The following is a 25,062-nucleotide window of genomic DNA, read 5'->3' as shown; positions in this document are numbered from 1 at the left end:
CCTGTTAGAGTCCCCGAGCGGGGCTTCTGCGGTAGTTCCGTGTAGAGCACGTTGCCGTGATCCAAACAGAGAGTCACTGTGGCAAAGGCCTCCCTGGCCATGGACTCTGCCTGCCTATCTAGCAGGAACTGTGAGTACAGATGTGGTAGGCTTGCTTTTCCAGAAAGAGAGCCACCCCTTCATGAGTTAACCTCAGTGATCCCTTCTGCACTAATAGGAACTGCGGCCTATCCGAGTCCAAACTACCTCCGAATCCCAGTTCAAGACTTTCATAGCATCTCCAACTCAGCTTGAGGTGGAAATGTATAGCTGAGGGTCCTTAGTGTACTGATGGTATCTTGCCCCACCTGACAGGTGGCCTCTTTCAGTAGTTTCCTATAGATATTCAACAGCAGAGGGAAGAGGATCCAGTGCTGAGGGACCACACAAGGCTGAACTCTCCTCACCCACAGGCATTGATTTGTTCTATACTCTCAGGCAGGGCAGAACCAATGAAGCACAGGGCCCCAATACCCAACCCTGCAGGTGAGCTAGGGTTCCTCAGTGTTTCCCTTTTCGGGTACCAAAGCTTGGTGGCATCAGCCCCACTTGCTAGACCAGACCATGAAATCAACTCCATAGGAAGGCTCAAACTACTTTTATTGAGACGGGCTATAATAACAGAATTTTGCAAGTCAGATTGTGTTATGCCTCCTCCTCCTTCTTACAGTTCAGTGAATTAGGGAGGCATCTGACTAAACCACTTCCAAATGTTATCTGGCCATTCTGGATTTTAAAACATGCTCCAGCCCCTTTTGCCTAGGCAATAGCTTCTGCGTATCTCTGTCAAGGTCAACTTCCTTACTCTCTACACCAATTCTTACAGACCATGTGGGAACTTTTTGTTTTGATTAAGGTCCAATTTTGCACCTATCTTGACCACATCAGCATTTGGCATCAGTGACACCATCATTGGATATAAGTTGGCTATTTTGCCCCATGTCATTCTTAAAGACTTAGACAAACGTATTTATTATTTCCTCTAGGACAGGAGACTCTTCATATTATAGTGCAAATTGTCAAAAAGGACCTTTTAGCAACAGAAAGAAAAGTGGCACTGTCGTTTACCACAAGGTAAAATCAATTCCTAATACAATAATGGAATAAATGTTTATCACTAGACAATGCCCTGTATTTGGACAGTATACTATTAGTAAGGTTAGCAAAAGTTGGTGTTTCATGTTTCCAGAGTTGCTATAGAAAAAGTAGCATTTGTGCCTAAGTACAAAATAGCTTTAAAAATAGACACACAATTCTGTTCCATACGTAGTAGAAGAGTTACGTTGATACTGTCATTGTTGAGGAGACATGGTGCCCTCTAGTGACTGGAATCAAATTAGTTCTATCAACTATTCAGTCATCAGATCTTGTGTCAAAGGCAAGCTCTTCACAGAATAACATCTGGATACAAAGAAAGCAGGCGTGTTGATGTGTAGGTGAGCTATTCTTGTTGTATACTTCCATATGCATCCAGTAACAGGGATCTCAGATATGCGATGAATAGGAAAGGTCAGGGAAATACTCAAGCTGATTGATTATTACAATGTGATCAACTGGTTTGGGGGGGGCAGTCTAGATTGATCGTGGAAAAACTAGTGGGTAGATTTATTAATCCATCTGGCTTTAATTGCTATATAATGCTTTTAGGTATTAATCTACATGTTCAGATCAACATGTGCAGTTTTGAGTTTATAGTTAATTCAAGACATTTTAATCAGACAAGTCTAAGAAGACTGGCAGTAATCACTTTGGTTCAGTGATGACTTTGTATGTATTTCATTATCTCTTCCCCACTGGCACTTTTGGGTTTGCAAACAGCTACATTACATTGTGCATATATTTTAAAGCTGAATTACAGGTATTCTTCAGAGACTTGAGGCTGGTACAAATGCAGTGTTGCGTATAAATGTAGGCAAAGCTGGCACATACTTGACAGACTGTGGAGATTAATGTAATGCTTCAAATTATGTTGCTGACTATCTGAGGAATCAGAAAGCCAAGACTTCAGCAGGATTTATTTTTTCTTGGAAGGACAGAGTTTTGTATCCACAAAATGGAATAGTTGTTTCAAAGATAAACACGAGGTTAATTCTGTTTACTGAATGAATTGATAGCATTTCTATACATTTTCTGCATTATTGATCAAAGATTTTTGGACTGAGAATCACTGTTCGGGGGAGGAAAGCTACAAAACTTGCTGATCAAAAATAGTAGCAAAGCATTAATACATGAACTGATAGGATCTGTAGGTGTGATATTTATGTACAGTAGTATAGTTTTGGTTTTATGGTTTTATGGCTTTGTAGTTTGATTGTTGTGAGGTGCCCAGAGTTGTGCTCTCAGATGGGTGGCCATACAAATCTTTTAACTAACAAACAGATTAATTAATTAAATAAATAAATGTTTCCTAGCTGCTTACTAACCAGAATTCTTTGAGTGGATTAAAAACAGTAAAAACAATAAAACTGTAAGTAGTAGTGTTTTATTGGAAATAAGTTCCACTGTGTTTGTTTGAAAGATTAATCACAGGTCGTTCAAAAGTGCACTTACATAAAATTATAGCAGTAAAAGCAAATTCTAACCCCAAAAATCGCCTTGGATAAGGAACCTGTGCCCTTTAGATGTTGCTGAACTATAACTCCCAGGATGTCTCACATTGGCCATGCTGGCTGGAACTGCTGGAAGATGAAATTAAGCAACATTTGGAAGGCCATAGATTGTTGCCCAACAACTGAAAACATTTTAGTTATCAAAAATTTGCATCGGGAGAAAGATCTTGATAGTCAGCTCATGTTAAGAGCTTTTTATCTTAGATGTTCTCAGAATGGCATATACAGACCACCTTCCTTTAAGCACTCAGAGCAGAGATACAGATGCTACATTATGTCATGCCTCTGTGAATTGAGTTTTATCTGACTTCCACCCCCTACCCCCACCCTCACCCTCATTTTTACACAATGTGTATTCTGTGTAGTGTTGTCAGCTACCACCAGGAGACATCACATGACTGGTTTCATTTTACTGGGGACTTGTTAGATGTACAGTAGGTAGACAGGGGGTTCTACCTATGGGCTTCAAACTCTCAACCAGGAATTGAACACTATAAGTGTGAGACTACATTGGATAGGACCACAGACGTGCTTTATAACAGACATATTAGATCATCCTATTTGTCTGTACTAATTCCATTTCCAACTGAGGCCAGTTGCAAGTACTAAATTGCTATGATCTGTCCTTACAGCTGGTTTTCATGGCTTGAGAAAAGCTAAAAACAGAGACCAATGCTTGAAATGACCCTACTTGTCCTTTTTGCTTTTTAGTTGAACTGCATTCTAATTCTAGCCAACCTTAAAAAAAACAAGACTTCCTGCCAGGCTTTGTGGTCTCCCGTTTGTGGCACTGATGCAAAAACATACAGCAATAAATGTTTCCTGTGTTTAGCGATTGTGTGAGTATAAATAGTAGTTCCTGGTTCACTGTAAATGCAATTTGACTCATGTAAGCCTTCATTGTAAAGTATTAATTGTGTTTACATCATAGCAAGCTATCTAATAACTGATTGGTGGTTTGCCATGACAAACATAGAAAGACCTCAGTTAAGGAGATGAAGATAATGGTGATGCACTTACCCATGCTATCTTGCTCATTATTCTCTTGGAAACTTCAGGCTTGTTTAATGACAGGTTGAGATAGGACTTGCCTCATAATGAGGGAATGAGGAAGGGTGTATGTGTGGTGTGTGTGGAGTTTATGTTTGAGGCAGAGAATTGCAAACAATCTAGAAGGTCTAGAAAGGCCGATATTTAAAAGCCCTGTCAAGATAGAATGACTGTAGAAATGTAAAGAGATCACCTCATTCTGTGTAAGGGTCAGGAACTGATTCTAAAATTTTGATGCAAATTACCAAGCATCCATACAATGATGAGTGAAGTTGACTTTGTGATGAGTGAAGTTGACTTTACAAACTGTTTCACATTAACCACTGGGTGATAAATGGTGATAGACAATCTGTGTGCCATGTTTTTCAGTGCTGGGTGAATTTATCTGTCTGTGTTCATCTGTGGGTTTTGAAGCCCAGAAGTGTGCTTCAAGTGTAGAAACTGTAAAGAAGTGGGAGTGCCCTTGTCTTAGCCTCAGGTTTTCAACAATATTCCCCATGAATAAATTCTCAAAATTGACAGACAACTTTATTTAGTTGAAAACCTTAAAGGTATATTAGTGTTGGGCACTAAACAAGGCTTGGGGTTAATTTTCCTAGTAATTTCCTTGCTCTTACTTAAAATTTTAGTTATTTTGCTTTGCACATCAGTTGGGGGAAGGATATCAGCTGAAAAGCATAACTTGAGAAACTTGTGAAATAAGATAACGTAAAGCGGATGGGGCCAGTTCTTGAGGTTCCTAGGGTCAGAAGGTTTTTGCCAATAACTAATAAATGTGTGTTTGATCTTGCCCTAACGTATCCATGCAAGTCAAAGGGCAGCAGTATGGGGCCTGCAGGCACCAGCATGCTCATCTTCCTTCCAAAATATGCTTATAGCTCAAGCAAGTTAACATGATTTTAAAAATAAAAATAGCTGAAATATGATACAATGTGCTTGTTTTCCCAGGAAATGTCAGTATTCTAGCATGGGGTCTTCACAAAGCACAAATGCCTTGTGACCTTCCAAGATTTGATGATCTTGCAGACCTGGAGCAGTGAGCCCAGCCTGTCATGCTAGATTATGCATGGCATCCAGGGCCTGAAATACTTATTGAGCCATACCTTAACTCAACAGGATATAACTGTCCCAATTCCCAATGCTCCAGCTGAGATTTGAGGTGTTTCTCCACTTTCAAAATGCCTTTTTTGCGCCTTCTGCGAATGTGTGTCTGTGTGTGCTTGGTTTGTTCTGTAACATAACTTAACCATAGGCTTTTTGACTGATCATCACAATGCTTAGCTGTGATGATCAAAATCCATGTAATAATACTTTTTTCTGGTGTTTATAAGGGATGCTGAAGATATCCTAACAATAAGGCATGAAGGTGAATGTACAGAAGTCGTTCATGAAACGGTAAGATGATGCCAGGACTAGGAATGTGATCCTAAGCATGTATGCTTGGAATCTAGAAGTAAATACTTACTGAGTCAGATAGGATTTATTTCCAAGAAAACATGCAACAGATTGCAGTAGAGGTGAATATGTGTACAGTAGCTCAGGGTTGAACTGTGGAGTCCTTGGGGTTCCCTGAGCTTGATTCCTTTCCTGCAAATGTTTCATTACCCAGCTAGGTAACATCTTCAGTGCTAAAATGGGATGGGGTTTGCTCTCTGTTTATGTGCTGTGGCCTGCCTTGCCAGTGCTGGTGTGGGTGGGGGTTTTGTTTTGCTCCTCTGATAGTTCTTCGATTAGCATATGTTTGCTGCTTGATTGTGTGCCTGGTGGTAATCTTTGCTTATTTGGGTGATGATTGCTGGTGAGGCGATCTTCTGGTCTTTTGTCTCTTATGTGTCTGTTAATTGCTGCCTTGTCTGAATACCAAGCTTCCAAGAATTCTCTTGCATTTTTGGATTTAGCTTGGTCTAAAATGCTGACAATTTCCCAGTTAAAACTATGGTTAAGTCTGTCAGACATAGAGATAAACAGCATCTACATACTATTCAAAAGAGACAAAAGAGCAGATCGCCTCACCAGCAATCATCACCCAGATAAGGAAAGGTTACCACCAGGCACACAATCAAGCAGTAAACATAGGCTAATCAAGGAACAACCAGAGGAGCAAAACAAAACCCCCACCCCCACCAGCGCTGGCAAGGCAGGCCACAGTATATAAATAGAGAGCAAACCCCATCCCATTCTAGCACTGAAGATGTTACCTAGCCAGGTAATGAAACGTTTGCAAGAAAACAACCAAGCTCAGAGAACCCCAAGGACTCCACAGATTGCAATGTTAAGTATGTATGTTTGTCATCAAGACGTTAGAAGTTTCAGGGGTGGGTGTTAGGAGAGGAACCATAACAGAGAAACTGATATAGAATTCATCTTTGAAGATTTATAGAATGAACTAGAGAACTCTGGTTGAAAAACTTGATTCCCCCTATGTTGTAGGCAGTACCGGAACTAGAAAGTATTTAGGAAATAAGTAGCCCTTGTTTTCAAATATGAACACTGACTGAAACGTTAATTTCAATTAAAGAATCTGCTGTAGTAGCAGCAATAGATATAGAGATAAATATTCAAGTGTCATTGCAACTTCAAATAATATCCATCTGTGGTTCTCATCATCGAGAATTCTTAAATAACAATAAATGGGGGGGGGCAGTGTTGGATTAGGCTCAAGGGCTATTGACAGTGATGTCCAGTTCCATGGTGGCGTACCTTTTTACAGGTAAACTGAAATGGAACTACTCAAATATTGAGATCTGCCAAAGATGAGTGGTATTTTTTTTCTTCCAAATTTGCAAAACATGTATAATGGGGGAAGACACAGGAAAGAATAAAGTATGGTTGGATTCTGCTAGTGCCCATTCTAGTAATTTTCTTTAGGTTGATTGCAGCAAGTATCCCCAAACCAGAGGACAAGTCCTTTGCAAAACAAGCCCTCCAGAAGTTTGTGGCACCGATGATGTGACATATCAGAATGAATGCCTGCTTTGTGATCAAATTCTGTGAGTAGAGGCTTACAAGACTTCTCTCCACAGCTTACCTTGTCTGTAGTCATCTTTGGAAATTTTATCCAGGAAAGAGTTAAAAGTGTTTGCCTTTGATTTTTGCAAAATGGAACAAATGGCCTCTGAAGAAAGAACTGATTTTTTTCTTTGCTTCCCAACTTCTAGTCCAGCACCTTTAACCACTGCACCAAATTACACCAAAACACACTGGGGGGTGGGGGGGGGGACAAGCAGGAAGCACATAAACAATTACTGAAAATTCTCAAACTATTTTCTCTGGCTTATACATGCACACAGTATCATTTCCTTTTGGGAGGTTAACAGGCACACTTGTATTACCTAACCTCCCTTTTTATTCTCACACAATTACTTCAACCTGCCATCCCTGGGGCGGTCCTTGGACACGGCGTGGGAGTTCATGGCTACCATGGCAGCCATGGGCCGGTCGCAAATGGTGCAGGACCCAATCCAAGACAGGGGCCCCATGCCAGATTTGGTTTTCTTGTCGCAGCAATGGCAAAGTGATCTGAGGGGAGATTTACAGCTTTCCCTGTTGTCATGGTCAGATCACATCCTGGTGACCCTGAGTTTCTCTTATGCCACCCCCCTCTGCAGGGAGACAGGACCCATGCGATTGGTCCGTCCCCGGCGCCTGATGGACCCGTCAGGGTTTCAGAGGGAGTTGGGGGATATTCCCATGTATCTGCTGCACGGTCCAGTGGAGGCCTTGGCTGCTGCCTGGAATAGGGAGGCGGCTGGGGCCTTGGACAGGATCGCGCCTATGCGACCTCTCTTGCCACATCGGCCCCGACACTCCCCGTGGTTTATGGAGGAGTTGAGGGTGCTGAAGAGGGTTAAGAGACCTCTAGAGCACCGCTGGAGAAAGACAAAGACAGAATCCGACCGAACACAGGTTAGAGCCGCTGTTAAGGCCTACATTGTGGCAATAAGGGTGGCGAAGCGCCAATACTTCTCCGCCCTTATTGCGTCCGCAGAATGCCACCCGGCATCCCTGTTTAGGATCACTAAGTCCCTCCTTGGTAAGGGGGATGTGGGGGTTCATTTGCAGGGCCGTGTGGAGGAATTTTCAGGGCATCTGCAGGACAAAGTTGCTCGGATTCATTCCAAGTTAGACTCCGAGCATGGGGCAGGGTCTGGGGAGATACCGGGGGACTGTTCTTACCAGTTATCTGGGAACAGTTTGATCCTGTTGCTCCTGAGGAAGTGGACAGGGTCCTGGGGACTGTGAGGACCACCACTTGCCATCTTGACCCATGCCCCTCCTGGCTGGTGAAAGCAGCTCGGGAGGTGACATGTGGTTGGATCCAGACGATGGTTACTACATCCTTGCAGGACGGAGTGTTTCCGGCTGCCTTTAAGGAGGCGTTGGTGCACCCCCTCCTCAGGAAACCCTCCCTGGATCCCACCGTACTGGACAATTTTCATCCAGTCTCCCACCTCCCCTTTCTGGGGAAGGTGGTTGAGAAAGTGGTGGCTTCACAGCTACAAAGGGTTCTGGAGGAAACGAATTATCTGGACCCCTTCCAGTCAGGTTTCAGGACCAGTTATGGTATGGAAACGGCATTGGTCGCACATATGGATGATCTCTGGCGGGAGCGGGATGGTGGAAGTGCGACCATCCTTGCTCTCCTTGATCTCTCAGCAGCTTTCGATACCATCGACCATGGTATCCTGTTGGGACGACTCAGGGAATTGGGGGTGGGCAGCACAGTCTTGTGCTGGTTCACCTCCTTTCTTCAGGGCCGGTCCCAATCGTTGTTGATAGGGCACGAGAGGTCCCATCCTCGGCCCCTCCTTTGTGGGGTGCTGCAGGGTTCGGTTCTCTCCCCAATCCTTTTCAACATCTACATGAAAAGGGGCAAGATCATCCGTCATCATGGGATGAGGTATCATCAGTATGCTGGTGATACGCAATTATACATCTCCATCCCTGGTGAAGTAAGTGATGCCGTGACTGCCCTTTCTCGGTGCCTGGAGGCTGTAAGGGTCTTACAGGGGACCCCTTACAGGGGTCTTGTATGGGGAGCAACAGGCTTCAGCTGAACCCTGGTAAGACAGAGTGACTGTGGGTTAATGGCTCCTCTGTATCTGGGACTTTGTCATCTTTGGTGCTCGATGGGGTGGCACTACCCCAGACAGACCCAGTGCGTAATTTGGGGGTCCTCCTAGACTCACGGCTCCTGCTTGAAGAGCAGGTGGCAGCTGTGGCAAGGAGGGCCTTTGCACAACTTTGGGTTGTGCATCAGTTACGCCCTTTCCTGGATTGGGATGCCCTTCAAACAGTCACTCATGCCCTTGTTATCTCCCAGATAGACTACTGCAATGCGCTCTACATGGGGCTACCCTTGAAGAGTATCTGGAAGCTACAGCTGGTTCAGAATGCAGCCGCATGGGCTATTTTTGGAGCCTCGAGAAGGGCCCATGTAACACCATTGCTCCGCGAGCTGCACTGGGTGCCAGTTTGCTTCCAGGTCCAATTCAAGGTGTTGGTTGTTACCTTTACAGCCCTACATGGCATGGGGCCAGGTTATCTAAGGGACCGCCTCTCCCCTATGACTTCAACCCGTCCCACCCATTTACACAGAGAGGGCATGCTTTGGACACCCTCAGTAAAAGAACTCAATCTAGTGCGGTCCAGAAGGCGGGCCTTCTCTGCAGTAGCCCCTGCTCTTTGGAACATTCTGCCCCTGGAGGTGCGATTGGCCCCCTCACTCCTAGCCTTTTGAAGGACCTTGAAGACCTGGCTCTGTCACTTGGCCTGGGACGGGGAGGGAATATCTCAAGCAGGGAGATGGCTAGCCCCATAGTGGCCGGCTGTCCCTGGCCCGATGTTCTATCTTCTTGGATTGTTCTTTTTTAGTATTGTTTTAATTTTATATATATTATGCATTTTATATATATTTATAGTTTTAATGTCTTTGTAAGCCGCCCAGAGTCCCCTATTTTGGGGTTGACGGGCAGTGGAGAAATCCAATAAATAAATAAATAAATAAAATAAATAAATAAATAAATAAATAAATAATATGGACAATAATATACTCAGATTTTCCAGATGAAAAAGAAGATGCCATATTTATAGGAGCATAAAGAATCATCAGCAAAAACACAACTGAAATCTTTGAGCTAAATTAGGAAAAGGAACATTTCTAAATCTTGATGGTGGGTTAGAAGTTCCTCTAAATATTAAATATCTCCTGGCAAATGTTTTGGATGTTGTTCAGTTGAATTAAGCTGGATTTACTTTTGTATAGAGATCCACAATATTCACAATATTGTTCAATTTTATAGTTACTAGGGATTTATCTGTGATCTCTCTATCTCTTCTTTGTTTTTCCAGGAAAACTAAATCAGAGATTGGCATAAAGAATATAGGACCATGTTCTAAGGTTTGTTCTGCTCATTCTATACTGACTGACTCCAGAACAGTTTATAGTAATTTAGAATGTAGTATGTTCCCATTTACTGCAGTCATAAAGCTAGAGATAACAAGAGTCAGTGATTAGGTTGGTGGCATGATATATAGCTAATGATTCTTGTTTAATTTTATATCATTTCTATATCCCTCATGTGCCAGGCATTTTCTTATTTTTATTGTTTTTAATACCCATCCTTCTGAAGTGACGCACACGTGTTGACCTTGGGATGTTTAGTAATATAACTCAATACTACAATTCTCTTCACAGATGTAGGAGCATTCAGGTTGACAGCAGGCATCGAAAGAAAAGTGTCAATGGTAAATCATCATCATCATCACCATGATGATGATGATGATGATGATGATGCCATTAACAGCTGGACAATTCCAGTCATTAGATATACAGCTGGAAGAATGGACTGGTCTCAAGGTGAACTAAAAGCCCTGGATAGGAAGACCAGAAAAATAATGACAATGAATCATGCCCTTCATTCGCACAGCAATGTTGACAGACTCTATTTACCAAGGAGGATTACTGGGCATGGAATGTTGCAAGTACACCAGACAGTTGAAGAAGAAAAATGGGCATTGGAAGAATATCTGAAGGACAGTGAAAAAGATGCACTGAAGCTAGTACACCATGAAGGCTTACTGAATCCCAAAGAAACCAAACTGGCCTTCAAGAAAGACCAAATGAAGAATAGAAAAGAGACATGACAAGGCAAAGTATTACATGACCAGTACACAAAAAACTAGCAGGCAAAGCAGATAACAACAAGACTTGGCAATGGCTAAGAGCAGGAAAGTTGAAAAAAGGGTCAGAGGGGCTAATTCTGGCTGCGCAAGTCCAAGCCTTAAGAACAAATGCATATAAAGCCAGAACTGAGAAGACAGCAACAGACAGCAAATGCTGCCTCTGCAAAGAAGGTGAAGGAACAGCAGACCACCTAGTTAGCTGCTGCAAGAAGATCACGCAGACTGACTACAAACAATGGCATGACAAAGTAGCAACAAAAGTGCATTGGAATATCTGCAAGAAATACCATTGGCCTGTAAGCAAGAACTGGTGGGACCACAAAACAGACAAAGTAATAGAAAATGAAGAAGCTAAAGTGCTCCAGAACTTTAGAATTCAAACAGACAAGCACCTGCCACACAACACCCCAGACTTAACAACTGTTGATAAGAAAGACAAAAAAAAGTCTGGATAGTGGACATTGCAATACCTGGAGACACCAGAATAGAAAAGAACTGGAGAAAATCACAAAATACAAAAACCTGCAAAGAGAAATAGAACGACTGTGGCAAAAGAAAGCAAAGATAGGACCAATAGTAACAGGCGCCTTGGGTGCATCCCAAAACATCTGGAGCACCACTTGAACATCATCAGCATTGACAAAATCGCCATCAGTCAATTGCAAAAGGCATCTTTACTTGGAACAGCTTCCATCCTGCAACAATACCTTTAACACTATCAAACGACAACATCTGCCTATCCCAGGTCCTTGGGAAGGACTCGATAGGTGCATAAAAATGCCAAATCCAGTCTAAACATCTGGCTGATTATGCAACCAACCATAACAACAACCACCACCACCTCCTGGAAAGATGTGAGCCCCTGCAAAATCCCAGTGCTGTATAAAAATATGGGCAATTATTACCCTTGATTGCTGCAGAAAACATGCAGCTGAAGCTCTCTCTAAGAATTACAATTTGTAGGTGGGAGAGAGAGAGATGCATTCCAGCCCTGTGTTTTGTTTTGTTTTTAAATCCATATCTCCCATTTTTGTCTGAGCAGTGATGGTGTACCTGAGTCTGGCTGAATATGATTGTGGTGTTCTCTGTGACAGGGCATCCTGGTTGCCCTGCAGGATTCATGCAGTGCAATGTTGAATAGGAATGTTGGTTTGAAAGATGCCTGGCTGGCCCATCTATACTCTACGTTTATAGTTTAATCATGTCTGAAGGGCTTCAGCCTAAGGATGGAACTCAAAGGTAGCTCAGCACATACACTTTATCAAACTCATAGTTGCCAAAATGGTGGCACTGTTAGAGAGCCTTACATGGAAGGATTACTAGTCAGGAGGTGGAGTTTAACTCTGATATCACATAGTGACCTCTGCTGTGAATTCAGTCAGTCCTTTTATGTAAGATTCCCCATCTATATCTCTAGTAATGGGATGGGATTACGAATAATATTAACTTATCCAACAGGAGTGATGGAGCATTTTAAACACTGGAAAATTGTATATACCTTTTAACTGCTCTTAACATTTATGTTTATTTTCATTAGAAACACACTTGGGGAAAAATTCTCCATCAGTTATACTGTGTATACTTTGCAATCCAATTAAAAATTAAATTAAAAAGTACCCAGGGTATGCATTCACTTAATTATACCTTGCAAAGATCATATCTTCACTGTATAACATATAGTTTTGTCATAATACAGGACAAGGAATTTAATACTAAGTCAAGTATACAATCTCCTCTCTCTTTACTTGAGATTAAGTGCCAGTGAACCAATGTCCAGAACCAAATCTATTAATGCAGAACCAGAGTAGTTTTAGGCAAATATGAAAACTTTTGAGGCTGTTTAGAGAATTCCTTTAGATGCTCCGTGCATCTCCCAGAGAAGGCAGGAACAGTCATAGTAAACCATTATTCTCATGTCTCTTGTTTCTCCTCAAAAAAGAGGAGAGTGAAAGTTGTCTCTAAGAAAATTAAAACAGTCTACATATTTTTTGAAAAATGTATTTTAAATGTCATAAAGCCTTAGAAGGCCTTAACACATATTGTTTTGCATATTAAACAGAAATCTTTGCAAGTCGGTCTGTTCTATTAAAAAAACGAATAGTAGTAAGCTAAGTTAAATGACATTATTTGGAAGAAAATTCTCATAAGCACATATCTATTATGAATCCAAGTAATAATCATAACCTTTTTATAAAGAACAACTTAGAAATGTGTTATTTTGTGGAAAACATGCTAATGCTAAATTCCTTCTGTTTTTTTCCAGAGCAAACTGTGAAGAACTGATATTTGAAGAAACAGTCACATCTCAAGTGGTACCCAACCTGTCTTCATCCTATATTTAAGAAGTATGACAAGCTTATAATAAATGGACAATATCCATTACATTGAGTGGAACTGGGAAGACATTGTCCAATGTTCTGGTTCAAGTTTTCAGATCTACTCGTTCAGTCATTACCTTACTGGTTTCATTCTTATGACTACCACAGACTCACTTGAGTATTTTCTCACATAAATAAATCTCACTGTTCTAACTGTACTTATTCAATAAAATAAACTAAATAGCTAAGAGATACCATTTTTATTTTTGGCCATGTTGTCCAGGCAAAATGTCATTACTTCTTGTCCTGTAATTCCTCAGTAGGCATTATTAATTGGTTATTATAGCTTTTAATAAATAGATCTTGTAAACTTAATTTAGTTCAAATATTAGTCTTGAGAATGAGGGTCTGTTTAACATTTTGACTGATGTGCCTATACACACACACACACACACACACACACACAGATTGGACTGAGCATTACAGCTCTCCAGACTGGAGTGGCCAAGGGCTTGACCCATCCCTTATGACTACCAAACAGAACTGCCTGCTCAGGAAGGAGTGGAACCATTGTACAACAGTGCCCTAAGCCCACCCTGAAGCAGTCCAGGAAGATACTGTGGTTAATGGTATCAAACACCACTTGGAGATCTGATAGGACCAGAAGGGCCAAATTCCTTCAATCAAGGTTAAAGTAATGTACCTGGGCAAACAATGGCATTTGTATCTCACACCTAGGCCTGACAACCTCTGGAAGGGATCAGGATAATCAACTTCATCCAGGATGCTCTCTGATATCTCATAACCTTCTCTGAAATCTTCTCTAAATGGGTGAAGTTGGAAACTAGACAGTCATATTAAGGGATAGTTACTTCAGAAGGGACTGCACTAATGCTTCCTTTGAGGCACAAATGCCTTCCTCAGCAAATCATTAATTACCTCTCAAATGGACCTTTAGAACCTCTCCCACAGCAGGCCTTTCTGTTGTAATCCACAGATTATAGAATTCATATTACAAAAAACTCTGCCCTTCCTTACTGTCCACAAACTAAAAAAATCCCAAATGGCTTCACGAGGCATTGTCCTAGTCACCTCCCCCGGATCTGCCCACATGCATTCCCAGTAAGAACTAATGTGAGACTGCAAAAATATCACAGTGGATTGCCCATTCTTCTGCAGAAGAAAGCAGGTCACTTTAAAGAGTCCTCCTAGATGATATTCCACTGTTTCAATAAGAATGGAGTAATATTGAGATTTGCCACCCTTATAGCCATAGTGTATAGGCCTGAACCTGGACTCATGTTTGTGTTTAATCATATTCATTTCTCATCTTACACAGCTGGTGCTTTAGGTATTATTTCTACTCTTTCATTTTCTGGAGCTGTTCAGAAAACAAAGGAGTCCCCTTGCTGTAGGGGTGGGGTTGGTGCCCAGAGAGAGGCTGCTTGGATATAATCACATCCAATGTCCTTGTTGTCTCTGAATTCCAGAGCTTAATCAGGCTTATGATAGGGGTTGCCTGCCATATTACTAGGAACCCCCCTGAGAACTGCTGAAAACCAAGTGGGTCCATAAAGTTTTCATTTATTAAAGAAACAAAATTATAATGAAATACTAAAAATATATAGTTACAAACAAAAATAAACTAAGAAAAAATAAAAATATAAGGTAAGAGGAGAGAAAAAGGGAATGAAAATTTGAAAGTATATATATGCATATATAAATTTAAGGATAAATTCAAATATTCAATATTCAATAGAGTGATAGCTTTATTTAATGCATCTTCATTTAGTAAACTTTGTGTGGACATGTTCCTGAAATGATGGACAAGTCCACTGAATCCAAAGCAGTACAGATGAGGCACTTATATGTTAATTTTATCTTAATTGTATGACATTTGCAGCAGATGTAATAATTGTTTACTTGGATGTAAACATCACTGAAATCAATGGGACATATTCCTGAAGAGGCATTTATGGCAATATACAATGTAAATTCAGAACCAAAATTATTTTCAAATGATATATCCTATTATTCCTACTACATCTATCCTGTGCATCTATGAATATATGGAACTGATTTTCTTTACATATGAGACTCTTCATAAGCGAATGATAAAATTGGTAGTATAAAGGAAGAAAGGAAGGAAGGAAATGTGCATGCATTTTGTGCATGAAGAGAATGAAGTATCCTTAATTCTGGGAGGGCCTGGGTGAAAATAGGATCCATGCAGATCCTCATAAATTTACATGATTTTAAACGAGATTCTAAAATTACCAATTACTTACGTCTCCAGAACAAGACATTGCAGTCATGGTTCTAATACATTTTGGGACTGCCATGGCATATACAATTGGATTTGATACACAGATTCTCAAGGATCTGATTACTTTTTACATGGGATACCACTGAAGCTACTATCAAGCCAGATACATCTGCGCAGAATGAGCCAAAATAATCATGGAACCAGTGCTTGTTTGGTACTGCTGTGGCAGAAAAATATGAACCCAAAGCACAGATCTTCTTGGATTCAGACAAATTTTATATGGGATCCAGCTGAAACGCCTACAAAAACAAATTACATTAACCTGCACAGATTGAGACACAAAAATCACACAGACTATTTTTCAGGTGGAGCCCATGTAATTCTGAGTATGTGCCAGTACATAGCATATACATCCTAGCTGATGGGATGCTGATTTGTAAAGGAGTATCTAGAATAGAGACCCTAGCTGGCACAGAATTACATGAGTGTGCTTGGGATAAAGCTGGGCTTTAATTGTGCTTGTGAGTCAAATATGCCCAACCTGAATGGTACGATCCTTATCCACATGCTGCATGCAACATTATAGAGTTAAGTGTGGTTATCTAGTCCACCTCTTCTTACTTACTTAAAAACATTGCGTGAAAGCCTCCATTGACCAAACCATGATGGATGATGCAACCATTGATAAGGCATTGCTATAGAGGAAATTAAGACTGCAGGAAAGTGAGACAAGTGATAGGAAAAGCCCAAGTTTCTACATCTTTTTGCCCTTTCTAATTATCACACTACCCAGCCCCCACATGATTGTTTAGAGGACCCAGTTGCATCCCCTTTGCCCTTCAGGGGTCCTCCATCCTGAGTCCTGTTGCTTGGTATCTGTTTTTCTTTCACTGAATGCTCTGAGCTGTTTCTTCCTCAAGGGCCTGAAAAAGGTTTCTGAATTATTGCTGTGCAAAATAATTTCTACATCTCTTGCTTCTGATTGTTTTTCTCAACCACTTCATGTATAGTGGTACCTCTGGTCGCGAACCGAATTGGTCGTGAACCGAATCAAATTTCCCCATAAGGTTCAATGTAAATACGGTTAATCCGTTCTGACCCCTCCGAATTTGGTCGCCAACCGATTTTTGATTGCATCCCGAATCAAATTTCCCCATAAGGTTCAATGTAATTACGGTTAATCCGTTCTGAACCATATTTTTTTTTTTAAAAAAAAACGCAAAAATATGACACAAAGTACAGCACAAAGAGAGAGAAAGCTAACCTTGCTCAGGTGACTTCTGGTGTGGAGGACAAGAAGGCGGGTGGGGAGGCGGATATTGCTTGGAGGGAGAGTCCCCCTCCCTACAGGAAGCTGCGACCACGTGTCACAGGAGGGAAAATGGCTGTGGATCCTGTTTGTAACCCGATCCGGCGTTCGCGAACGGAGGCAAAATTTTGCGAACGGAGCTGTTTGTGAACCGAATTGTTCGTGAACAGACGCGTTCGTGAACTCCTGTACTCCTTTGTTTGACTTTCTTCCTTATGGAGTGTTGCTTCCACTGTCACTTTCTGTTGTAACATCTCCTTTCCTTGAACGATCCCCATCCTCTCTTGTCAGTCAAAAAGTTGCCATTCACCACTCCAATCCTTTCATTTTTTTTTCTTCATATGCTGCAAATATGTACCAGGTTGTCTTCAGGTAGGAAAATAAGCATGCTACAAGGACCAAAAGTCAAAATTGCAGATTCCTATCCATTCATCTTCACTTGGCCTCTTAGAGTACCACCAGTTAAAAGGCTTATATTTCTTATTTTTCTCCTCATCAGTTTCTCAGCTTACTTAAATACAGATCTTGATACAGAGGGAAAATTTGTTAGGGACTGTCCCTTAAATTCTTCCACAGGACTTCCCTAGATAACTCCTTGGAAACCGGTTGCCTTACCTTTCTCTTATAGTCTCTGCTTGCTCAGCAGGAAGCAGTCATTTAGTCACTAGCAATGAGTGGCAACAGTTCTCAAGACACATCCTTTGTAATATTTGTAGGAGAAGAGCTGTATTAGTCTGTGGTGGCAAAAATAGGAGCCTTATAGCACTTTTCAGACTAACAAATTGTATTAAACGGCATAAACTTTTGTGAACTGCAACTTACTTTATCAGATGCATAGAGTGGCTAGACTTATGTTCTGGGAGGATTGTATTAGTTTGTGTGCTATAGTGATGGCCTTGAATAAGTTCTTACATTCTTTCAAAGGATGGAAAGCTAAATGGCATCTGACTCTTGAACGTGTACTTTATCAAAAATGATCCCTTGCAATATGATGCAAGGTTCAAAAGAAGAACAGTGTCAGGTGGAGGAAGAGGCAGTATGATATCTCCAGCACTGTTTGAGATGTTGTGGTTTTACTTGCTAGCACTCTTCAAGGAGATCCGGCACAAATTTCTCCAACACAGAAATTGTTTTACGTTTGTATCTCTACCTTGAGTTTCATATCAGCCCACAGATGAAAACTTGATGATAAACTGTCCATCTCCCAAATCACTTTTAGATACTATTAGACAACCTGTGACCTGTTGGGTTGTTATTTCAAAGATATTTCCTTACCTAAACAGAGAAACAGAATGGCCAAGGTCAATAAACCAGTGGGAGTGTGACCGACTTACGACTTGCTGCCGGCTTCCCCATTGACTTTACTTGTGGGAAGCTGACAGGGAGCTTGGGAGACTTCCCTCCCTCCCTCCCTCCCTCCCTAGGGTGGCATACATATACCAAGTAATAAACAAACAAATTCCAAGACTGTGAACACGGTTAAAATATTCCCCTGTTAAGTAACTGGGATGGATGGGAAGCCCTTCCATTCTTTTGCAAAACATTTCAAACTGGAAACCAGATGTGAAGCTGTAATATTGTGCAAATGAATGGTCATATTATTAAACTATCATTTCAGGACAGAGGGAACCAGCAGTGGAGAACAAGAGATGTTTGGACTGGGGTGAGTGAATTTATACTGATTGCTACCCAGCCGCAATGTGCATTTTCCTTGCTGCACTAATCCAATTGTTCGTATTGATGCAAGGGATGCTGATTGGAAAAAGGGCCTGGGAAAGCTAAAGAAAGTTTCAACCTGTCATCTTGAGAGATAGTTTTGTGGGCTTGGCCCCAGCTGAAGCCAGTCTGTATTTAAATGGAGTACTGTAGCTGGTTTAAATGGAAAGAAAAAGTCTCCAAGTCTGCAAAATTGTTTGTTCATTGGGAGATGGGGGGGGGGGGAGGACACAGAATCCTTTTCTATCTTCTCCTTTCATCCCGCTCTACTCCGCTGCAGAGCTTCAACTGTTCAGTGGGACAGTATGGAGGAAGGGGTCCAGATACCTGGGGGAATTAGGATAAATAGGAGTCTAGCATTTTTATTTATTTATTTATTATTAAATTTGTATGCCGCCCATCTCCCCCAATGGATGACTCTGGGTGGCTCAGAATTAAAAATCGATACCCCATAAATAATTAAATTACTCAATCCATAAAAATCCACTATAAAACAAACCCTATACATAAATACTAAAGACATTCATGATGATGGGGGGGGGGGTAAAATAAATTACCCCACAAGCCACTTCCACTGATGTGAGCCCCTATCCAGCCCCCAGGCCTTCTGGCATAGCCAGAATTTCACACCTTTCCTAAAGGCGATGAGAGTGGGGACACACTGCACCTCGGGAGGTAGAATGTTCCATAGAGTGGGGCCACAGCAGAAAAGGCCCTCTGCCTAGATCCCACCAGTCAAAATTCCTTGACTGGTGGGGTCTGCAACATGCTGGACCGAGTGGGGTGGGCTGAAATAACAGGGATGAGACGGCTCCTCAGATAACCTGGTCCTGTGCCATGAAGGGCTTTAAAGGTGATAACCAACACCTTGAATTGGATCCAGAAGCAAACTGGCAACCAATGCAGCTCACGTAACAGTGGTGTTATGCCTAGGGGCATTCGGAACTGTCCGCGCCACCGCATTCTGCACCAGCTGTAGCTTCTGGATACTCTTCAAGGGTAGCCCCATGTAGACTGTATTACAGTGATCCAACCAGGAGGTGACCAGGGCATGAGTGACCGTGCGGAGGGCCTCCTGATCGAGGAAGGGGCGTAACTGCCACACAACATGAAGTTGTGCAAAGGCCCTCCTAGTCATGACTGCCACCTGCTCTTCGAACAGGAGTTGTGAGTCCAGGAGGACCCCCAGATTATGCACTGGCTCTGTCTGGGATAGTGTGACCCCATCAAGAACCAAAGATGATAAAGCATGTTCTTTGACAACAAGCAGTACAAAAGGAAGAACAGGTTCCACAGCAAGGGGGTCTACCCACTATGCAAACATATACCACAAGTTCAGAATGGGCAACTATGAGTCAGAGAAGGATATCTTTCATCCATCTCCAAATAGAGGAAAAGTTTGGAATATATGTGAATAATTTATGCTCTAAGCTACTCCATATTACTTGTGCATTACTCGTCTCTTCTAAAAACTGTGCTTGCTTATGGACTACTGCAATATCAGTTTCAATATGTAATGGTATGTGGAAATGACCTTGGGAGACATGAGGAAGAGCCACAGCCTAGACAACGATCTGGTAAATGAAATTTGAGTCTGAAGGAGGGATGGGGGTGAAAAAGCATCTCCAAAGGGATCCTCCCTAGTTTTTGGGATAGTAAAAGTGAGAGATGGGAGGGATACTTTCAGACTTACAAGATTGATGTCAGCCTAGCGAGGTAGAGACAAGAAGCACACCCAGGAGTACTAGCTCTATCTTCATTGTCAGGTTTCCCAACCACCTTCCTCAAGGCTTGGGAACACATCTTCTGTTAAAGCTATCAGATATCTTAAATCAAGATTATTAAGGGTGAAATTATATAATAAAAGGAAATAATTCTTACTTACCCATATATCTAGACTAAAACATTCAAAATGTAAATATTTAAAGCAAAACAATTCTGCTGAGTAAAAGTCTTGTGGAGAGCATTTTTTCGATCACAGAATAAAAGAAAAGATGTTATTTTAATGTTATTTTTTTTACTCCCAAAGCATAAACCTTCAAACTGTATTCATCAGTTGATAAAAATATATAAGTTTACATTAGGATAAAACTGATTTTTAGTGATTCAGTAATTGAATTTGGATAATTTCAATTTTATTTTTATTTTAATGTTGATTTTCATATCTTTCCTGTTAACATTCATTGCATGATTTTACCATAAGCTACCAAAAACTGTTATACAAGTAAAATGTAATAAACATTAAATCATAAATCACAAACAATTACAAGCAAGATAACCAAAAATCAGTCTGTTTATATTACGTATGCTTAAAATTATTGATAATGGGTACTTAGTCCACATGGAGCCCCTGGGTGAGCTCCAATCTGAAACATTACCATAGGATTTAATAGATTCATGATACAAAGTGCATTGATCCCAAACCATGTTTCCTGCTTAGCAATAATTATTTAGAACACACAATGGTTTGTCTAACATGTGCAGATTCTATGACAGCTAATAATTGTGCTGCAGAAGTAAATAGTTTGCTTTGAATTAGCCCAGAATCAACCATTTTCCCCTCCCAGGGATTTCGGGTGACTTTTGGGTGAACATTTCATCCTAAATGGTAGGTATCATGAACTAATCCAATGTCTTCAGGACAATTCCTAAGCTGTCCAGTTGACAAATCATATTTCAAAAATGTTGTATGGATTTTTAAGTTGTTTTAATTATTATAAAGTTTCATTATCTTACATTGCTGAGGAAGAGCAAAGAAGAATAATGAAGATGGTAAAGAGGTTGGAGGCTAAATCCTACAAAGAGCAGTTAAAGGAACTTGATACGTTTATCTGAAAGAAGAGAAGACTAAGGGGAGACATGATAGCCGCCTTCCTAATTCTTCAATTCTAATTTGACTTCACACTCCTCTTCATGTCTTCTAAGTGTTTTAAAAGAAAACAAAGCAGATCATGAAGATCTGAATAGCATCCTTCCATGATCTTTTTCATTCAGATCTTGTTTGGTTTCATTTTTTGTTCTTAGAAATTTGGAAAAATTCAGAAATCCAATTGTGTTTTTTTTATGTGAGGCTGTGGTTTAACTGAACACTTAGTTTGTCAACAGTGTACCTTGTGGTGTAAGAAGAGATGGGGCAAGAATTTCGCTGTATCTTCAAGCACACTGCCTCATTACTGCAATTAGATTTTTCTTAAATGAGGCTTCCAAGAGCATTGTGAACCCACTGAAAGAACACAGAGTTAAAAACATAACTGTTGAGCTGCAGAGAGCGCACCGAATGATGAACAGCATTTCAGTTCCATGTCCCCAGCTGGCCAAGGAGTAGAGTGGGAAAAAAAGGCTCTGAGTGTCAGCATCTAGAGTACTGAAGGAGAACAGCTGAGTCAGCAGCAGCAAAGAAGCCAGCATAGACCTCATTCTAGCATCCTTTTTTCCCCCTTATTTTTTACAGATAGACTGAATAGTTTGCAGGAAATCAAACCTGGCAGGCATGCACATGTATAGAAATCTAATTTATTATTTACTTTTAAAACATACTGTTCTTTTCTATGACAAACTACTCTCCCTCTTCCCTTATGAAAGTTAATTCTGGAATTTACATGGCGCACAAATAGGAAGTGGCCTCCAATGACTGGAATGGTAGCTGGCAAAAGAACTAGCTAGGGGAAGCATGGAGACCCCCGTGTACAGGATATAGATGGATGGTTGTCATGTGGAGGAGGAAGTAGACTTGTTCTCTCTTGCCCTCAGAGATGGGACCAGAACCAATGAGTTGAAAATGCAGGGAAGTAGATTCAGATTAGATATAGGAAGGGATTTCCTGGTGGCAAGAACATCTATCAGTGAAAATTGTGGTTACCTCAGTTGTGTTTCTCTTCACAGGTTCTCCTCAGGCTGGGTGGCTTTCTGGCTGTCACGCTTCAGCAGTGCCTGCATTGTGCAGGAGCTTGGAGTAGATGACCTCAGTGATCCTTTCCAACTCTATGATTCTAGAAAGGAAAATGTTTTCTTCCACTTTTCTATAGGTTGGTGGGGGGAAGGGAAAGGTAGTTGGTGGGGATATGCAGATTCATGCTATTCACTCTGTACTGAAATTAAGTCTATTGACTTACATCCAATTATTATTAAGAAGATTGTAAACAATAAGGCTGGAGGGAAATGAAAGATCGCATTGATGGATTGATTGATGTAATTTATGTGACCCTGCCATTCTGTAATACCACAGGAAGAGACCATCCGCTGACATAGATCCGAGCAGTGGATGACATACAAAACTATTTCATAGTGATAATTTGTTCAAGTAATAGCATGACTCCTGAAAATGCTTGCCTATGAATGGTTAGGTTTTGGATGGGAGAAGTGAATCTAAGCAAAAGGAAAGCATTCAGTTTCTCTGCATATAAAGGGTCATAATTCCAGGAATGGGCTAGCGCACTCTGCTGCAGAAAGGGTTACACTCCGAGTAGACCATCTAGGGAAGCTCCTTGAAGCTTGTTCTGCTTAACTACCTAGTCCTGGGACTCATTTCCTGAGGAGCTATTATTATTATTATTACTACTACTACTACTACTACTACTATTATTACTACTACTATTACTACTAAAAAGCATTAACCAAATATTCTTCTATGTAATTTCCCTCAGCTACCTTGAATGGTCTGTGAGGCAGAACCTTGACTTGGTTGTGGGGCTTGCATACTCCGAGGAGGATGAAACCTACACCAGAGGTCCAACCATCCTGGACAGGTCTGATCAGAGGAGCCAGATGAAGAGTGTCTCTCCCATAAACAATATGGTGAGATGTAATTTACAGAAACCTGTACCAGATCGGTATCGCCCAGGCCAACAAAGACCGTGCTAGGCGTTTTAGTTCCTGGACATCTGGTGATAAGTGGGCTACGGGGCACAGAACTCTTGGCTGAGCAACCAGAACTACTGGAAGAAAAGTTGTTTACCTGTTGCAAATAAACAAAGACTGAAAACAAAGAAATAATGATCTGCTATTACAAATCAAGTCCAGCAAGAAGAGGATATCTGAAAAGAATGCACCAGTTCTGGAAAAAACAACATTCAGAACCAGAAGTAACAGAACAGAGGCTAGCAGATCAATGTTGATTTATGACACAAAGTAAAGTATTCACAGAAGTAGAATTGGCAGAACTGCAGAGGTCTATCCAGAGCAAGAAATCAAAGTCTTGCCAGAAGTAGCTCAGACTGTAGAGGCAAACCGGGGGAGTTAGCAGTAGACGAAGCCAGCATAGCTATTGAATCAATAGAGGTAAATATGTGTAGCTCAGGGTTGAACTTACCAGCACTGGCAAGGCAGGGCACAGCACATAAATAGAGAGCAAACCCCATCCCATTTTAGCACTGAAGATGTTACCTAGCTTGCTAATGAAACGTTTGCAAGAAAAGAACCAAGCTCAGAGAACCCCAAGGACTCCACAGCTATTGAATCGTTTTCATTCCCAAACCACACACCCTCTCCTCTGCCTCATCAGAAAGAACAAAGCCCTCTAATTCAAAAACAAGAGGAATTGAAATAAAGAATAACTGAGCATTTTCTGTTGTGGTTCCCACCCTGTGGACCATCATCCCACCCGAGATCAGGGTGGCCACGAATCTGCTGGCTTTTCTCAAAGCCCTGAAAATGTGGTTTGCCAATGGGCGTGGGAGCCTGAGAGTGTGGTAGAACCTGTGCGGTGGCTGCATTGACTGTTATGGATGGATGTGCTCACCTTGGCTGTGAAATTTCTGATAGGATTTTATGGTTCATTTTGTTTTGATTGTTTATATTGTTGTACTATTTTGCTACTTTTATAATGTTTTGAACTATTTGTCAGCCACCAAGAATAATATATTGAAATGGGTGGCTATATAAGTTCAGTTAATAACATAATAAATAAATAACATTAATTTATTTATATTGATTTAATATTTAGTAATACAAACATGAAAAGCAGATGGGGTTTAAGTGTGCAGTCTTCCCTGGTATATTAAAATTTTTGATCCCCTCATGGGATTAAAATCCCTGCAAGAGACCATTATTTCAAAGGTCATACAAATGATTAATATACTATTTTTTCTCAGTCAAAGTCTTTCTGCTTTTTAGAAAAATGGGTTCCTGGCTGACTCTCCTGCCATCTTCTATTCAGCCTAATTCTGTTCTTCTAAGCAGAGAAATCTCTGTTGTTGTTGTTGCAAGACATCTGTTCCAAGGAGACAAAATATTGAGATTCAGCTGATCACCTCACCAAAGGTGGCATTCCAAAAAGTATTTCATAGGTAATTTCCCATTTATAATAGATTTCCAACCAAGAAGGATAATCAGGGTAAAGGACACTATGTGGAACTGATACAAGCCTGTGGAGACACCAGCACTGGGACCGCTGTGTAGAAGAGCTAATCTAGCTTCAGGAAAATGAGATCCTAATCTGTGAATGATAAAGGATTACAGGTAGTCCTTGCTTAAAGCCCACAATTAGAACTGGAATCTCAACCGTTGAGCAAAGTGGTCATTAAGTGAGACACCCATGTGACCGCTTCACTCAACAACTGCAATCCAGGCACT

The 25,062-nt window shown here is 41.1% G+C and overlaps 1 protein-coding gene across 1 annotated transcript in view; it reads left to right on the top strand.

Moving 5' to 3' along the window:
- Nucleotides 1-13,453, top strand: part of SPINK5 (serine peptidase inhibitor Kazal type 5) — a 38,720-nt gene extending 25,267 nt beyond the window's left edge. The window contains exons 10-15 of the mRNA XM_025173240.2: nucleotides 1,026-1,113; nucleotides 3,360-3,487; nucleotides 5,030-5,093; nucleotides 6,567-6,688; nucleotides 10,050-10,098; nucleotides 13,147-13,453. Of these exons, the coding sequence (XP_025029008.2) occupies nucleotides 1,026-1,113; nucleotides 3,360-3,487; nucleotides 5,030-5,093; nucleotides 6,567-6,688; nucleotides 10,050-10,098; nucleotides 13,147-13,158 (463 nt within the window). The 3' untranslated portion in view covers nucleotides 13,159-13,453. The remainder of the gene's footprint in view (nucleotides 1-1,025; nucleotides 1,114-3,359; nucleotides 3,488-5,029; nucleotides 5,094-6,566; nucleotides 6,689-10,049; nucleotides 10,099-13,146) is intronic.
- The last annotated feature ends 11,609 nt before the right edge of the window (nucleotides 13,454-25,062 follow it).

This window comes from Python bivittatus, unplaced genomic scaffold, assembly GCF_059951505.1.
Source record: "Python bivittatus isolate LINGU-HERP-01145 unplaced genomic scaffold, Pbiv_v1 ctg000080_np1212, whole genome shotgun sequence".
In the NCBI taxonomy this organism is placed as follows: domain Eukaryota; kingdom Metazoa; phylum Chordata; class Lepidosauria; order Squamata; family Pythonidae; genus Python; species Python bivittatus.
This window is presented reverse-complemented; position numbering and strand designations above follow the sequence as displayed.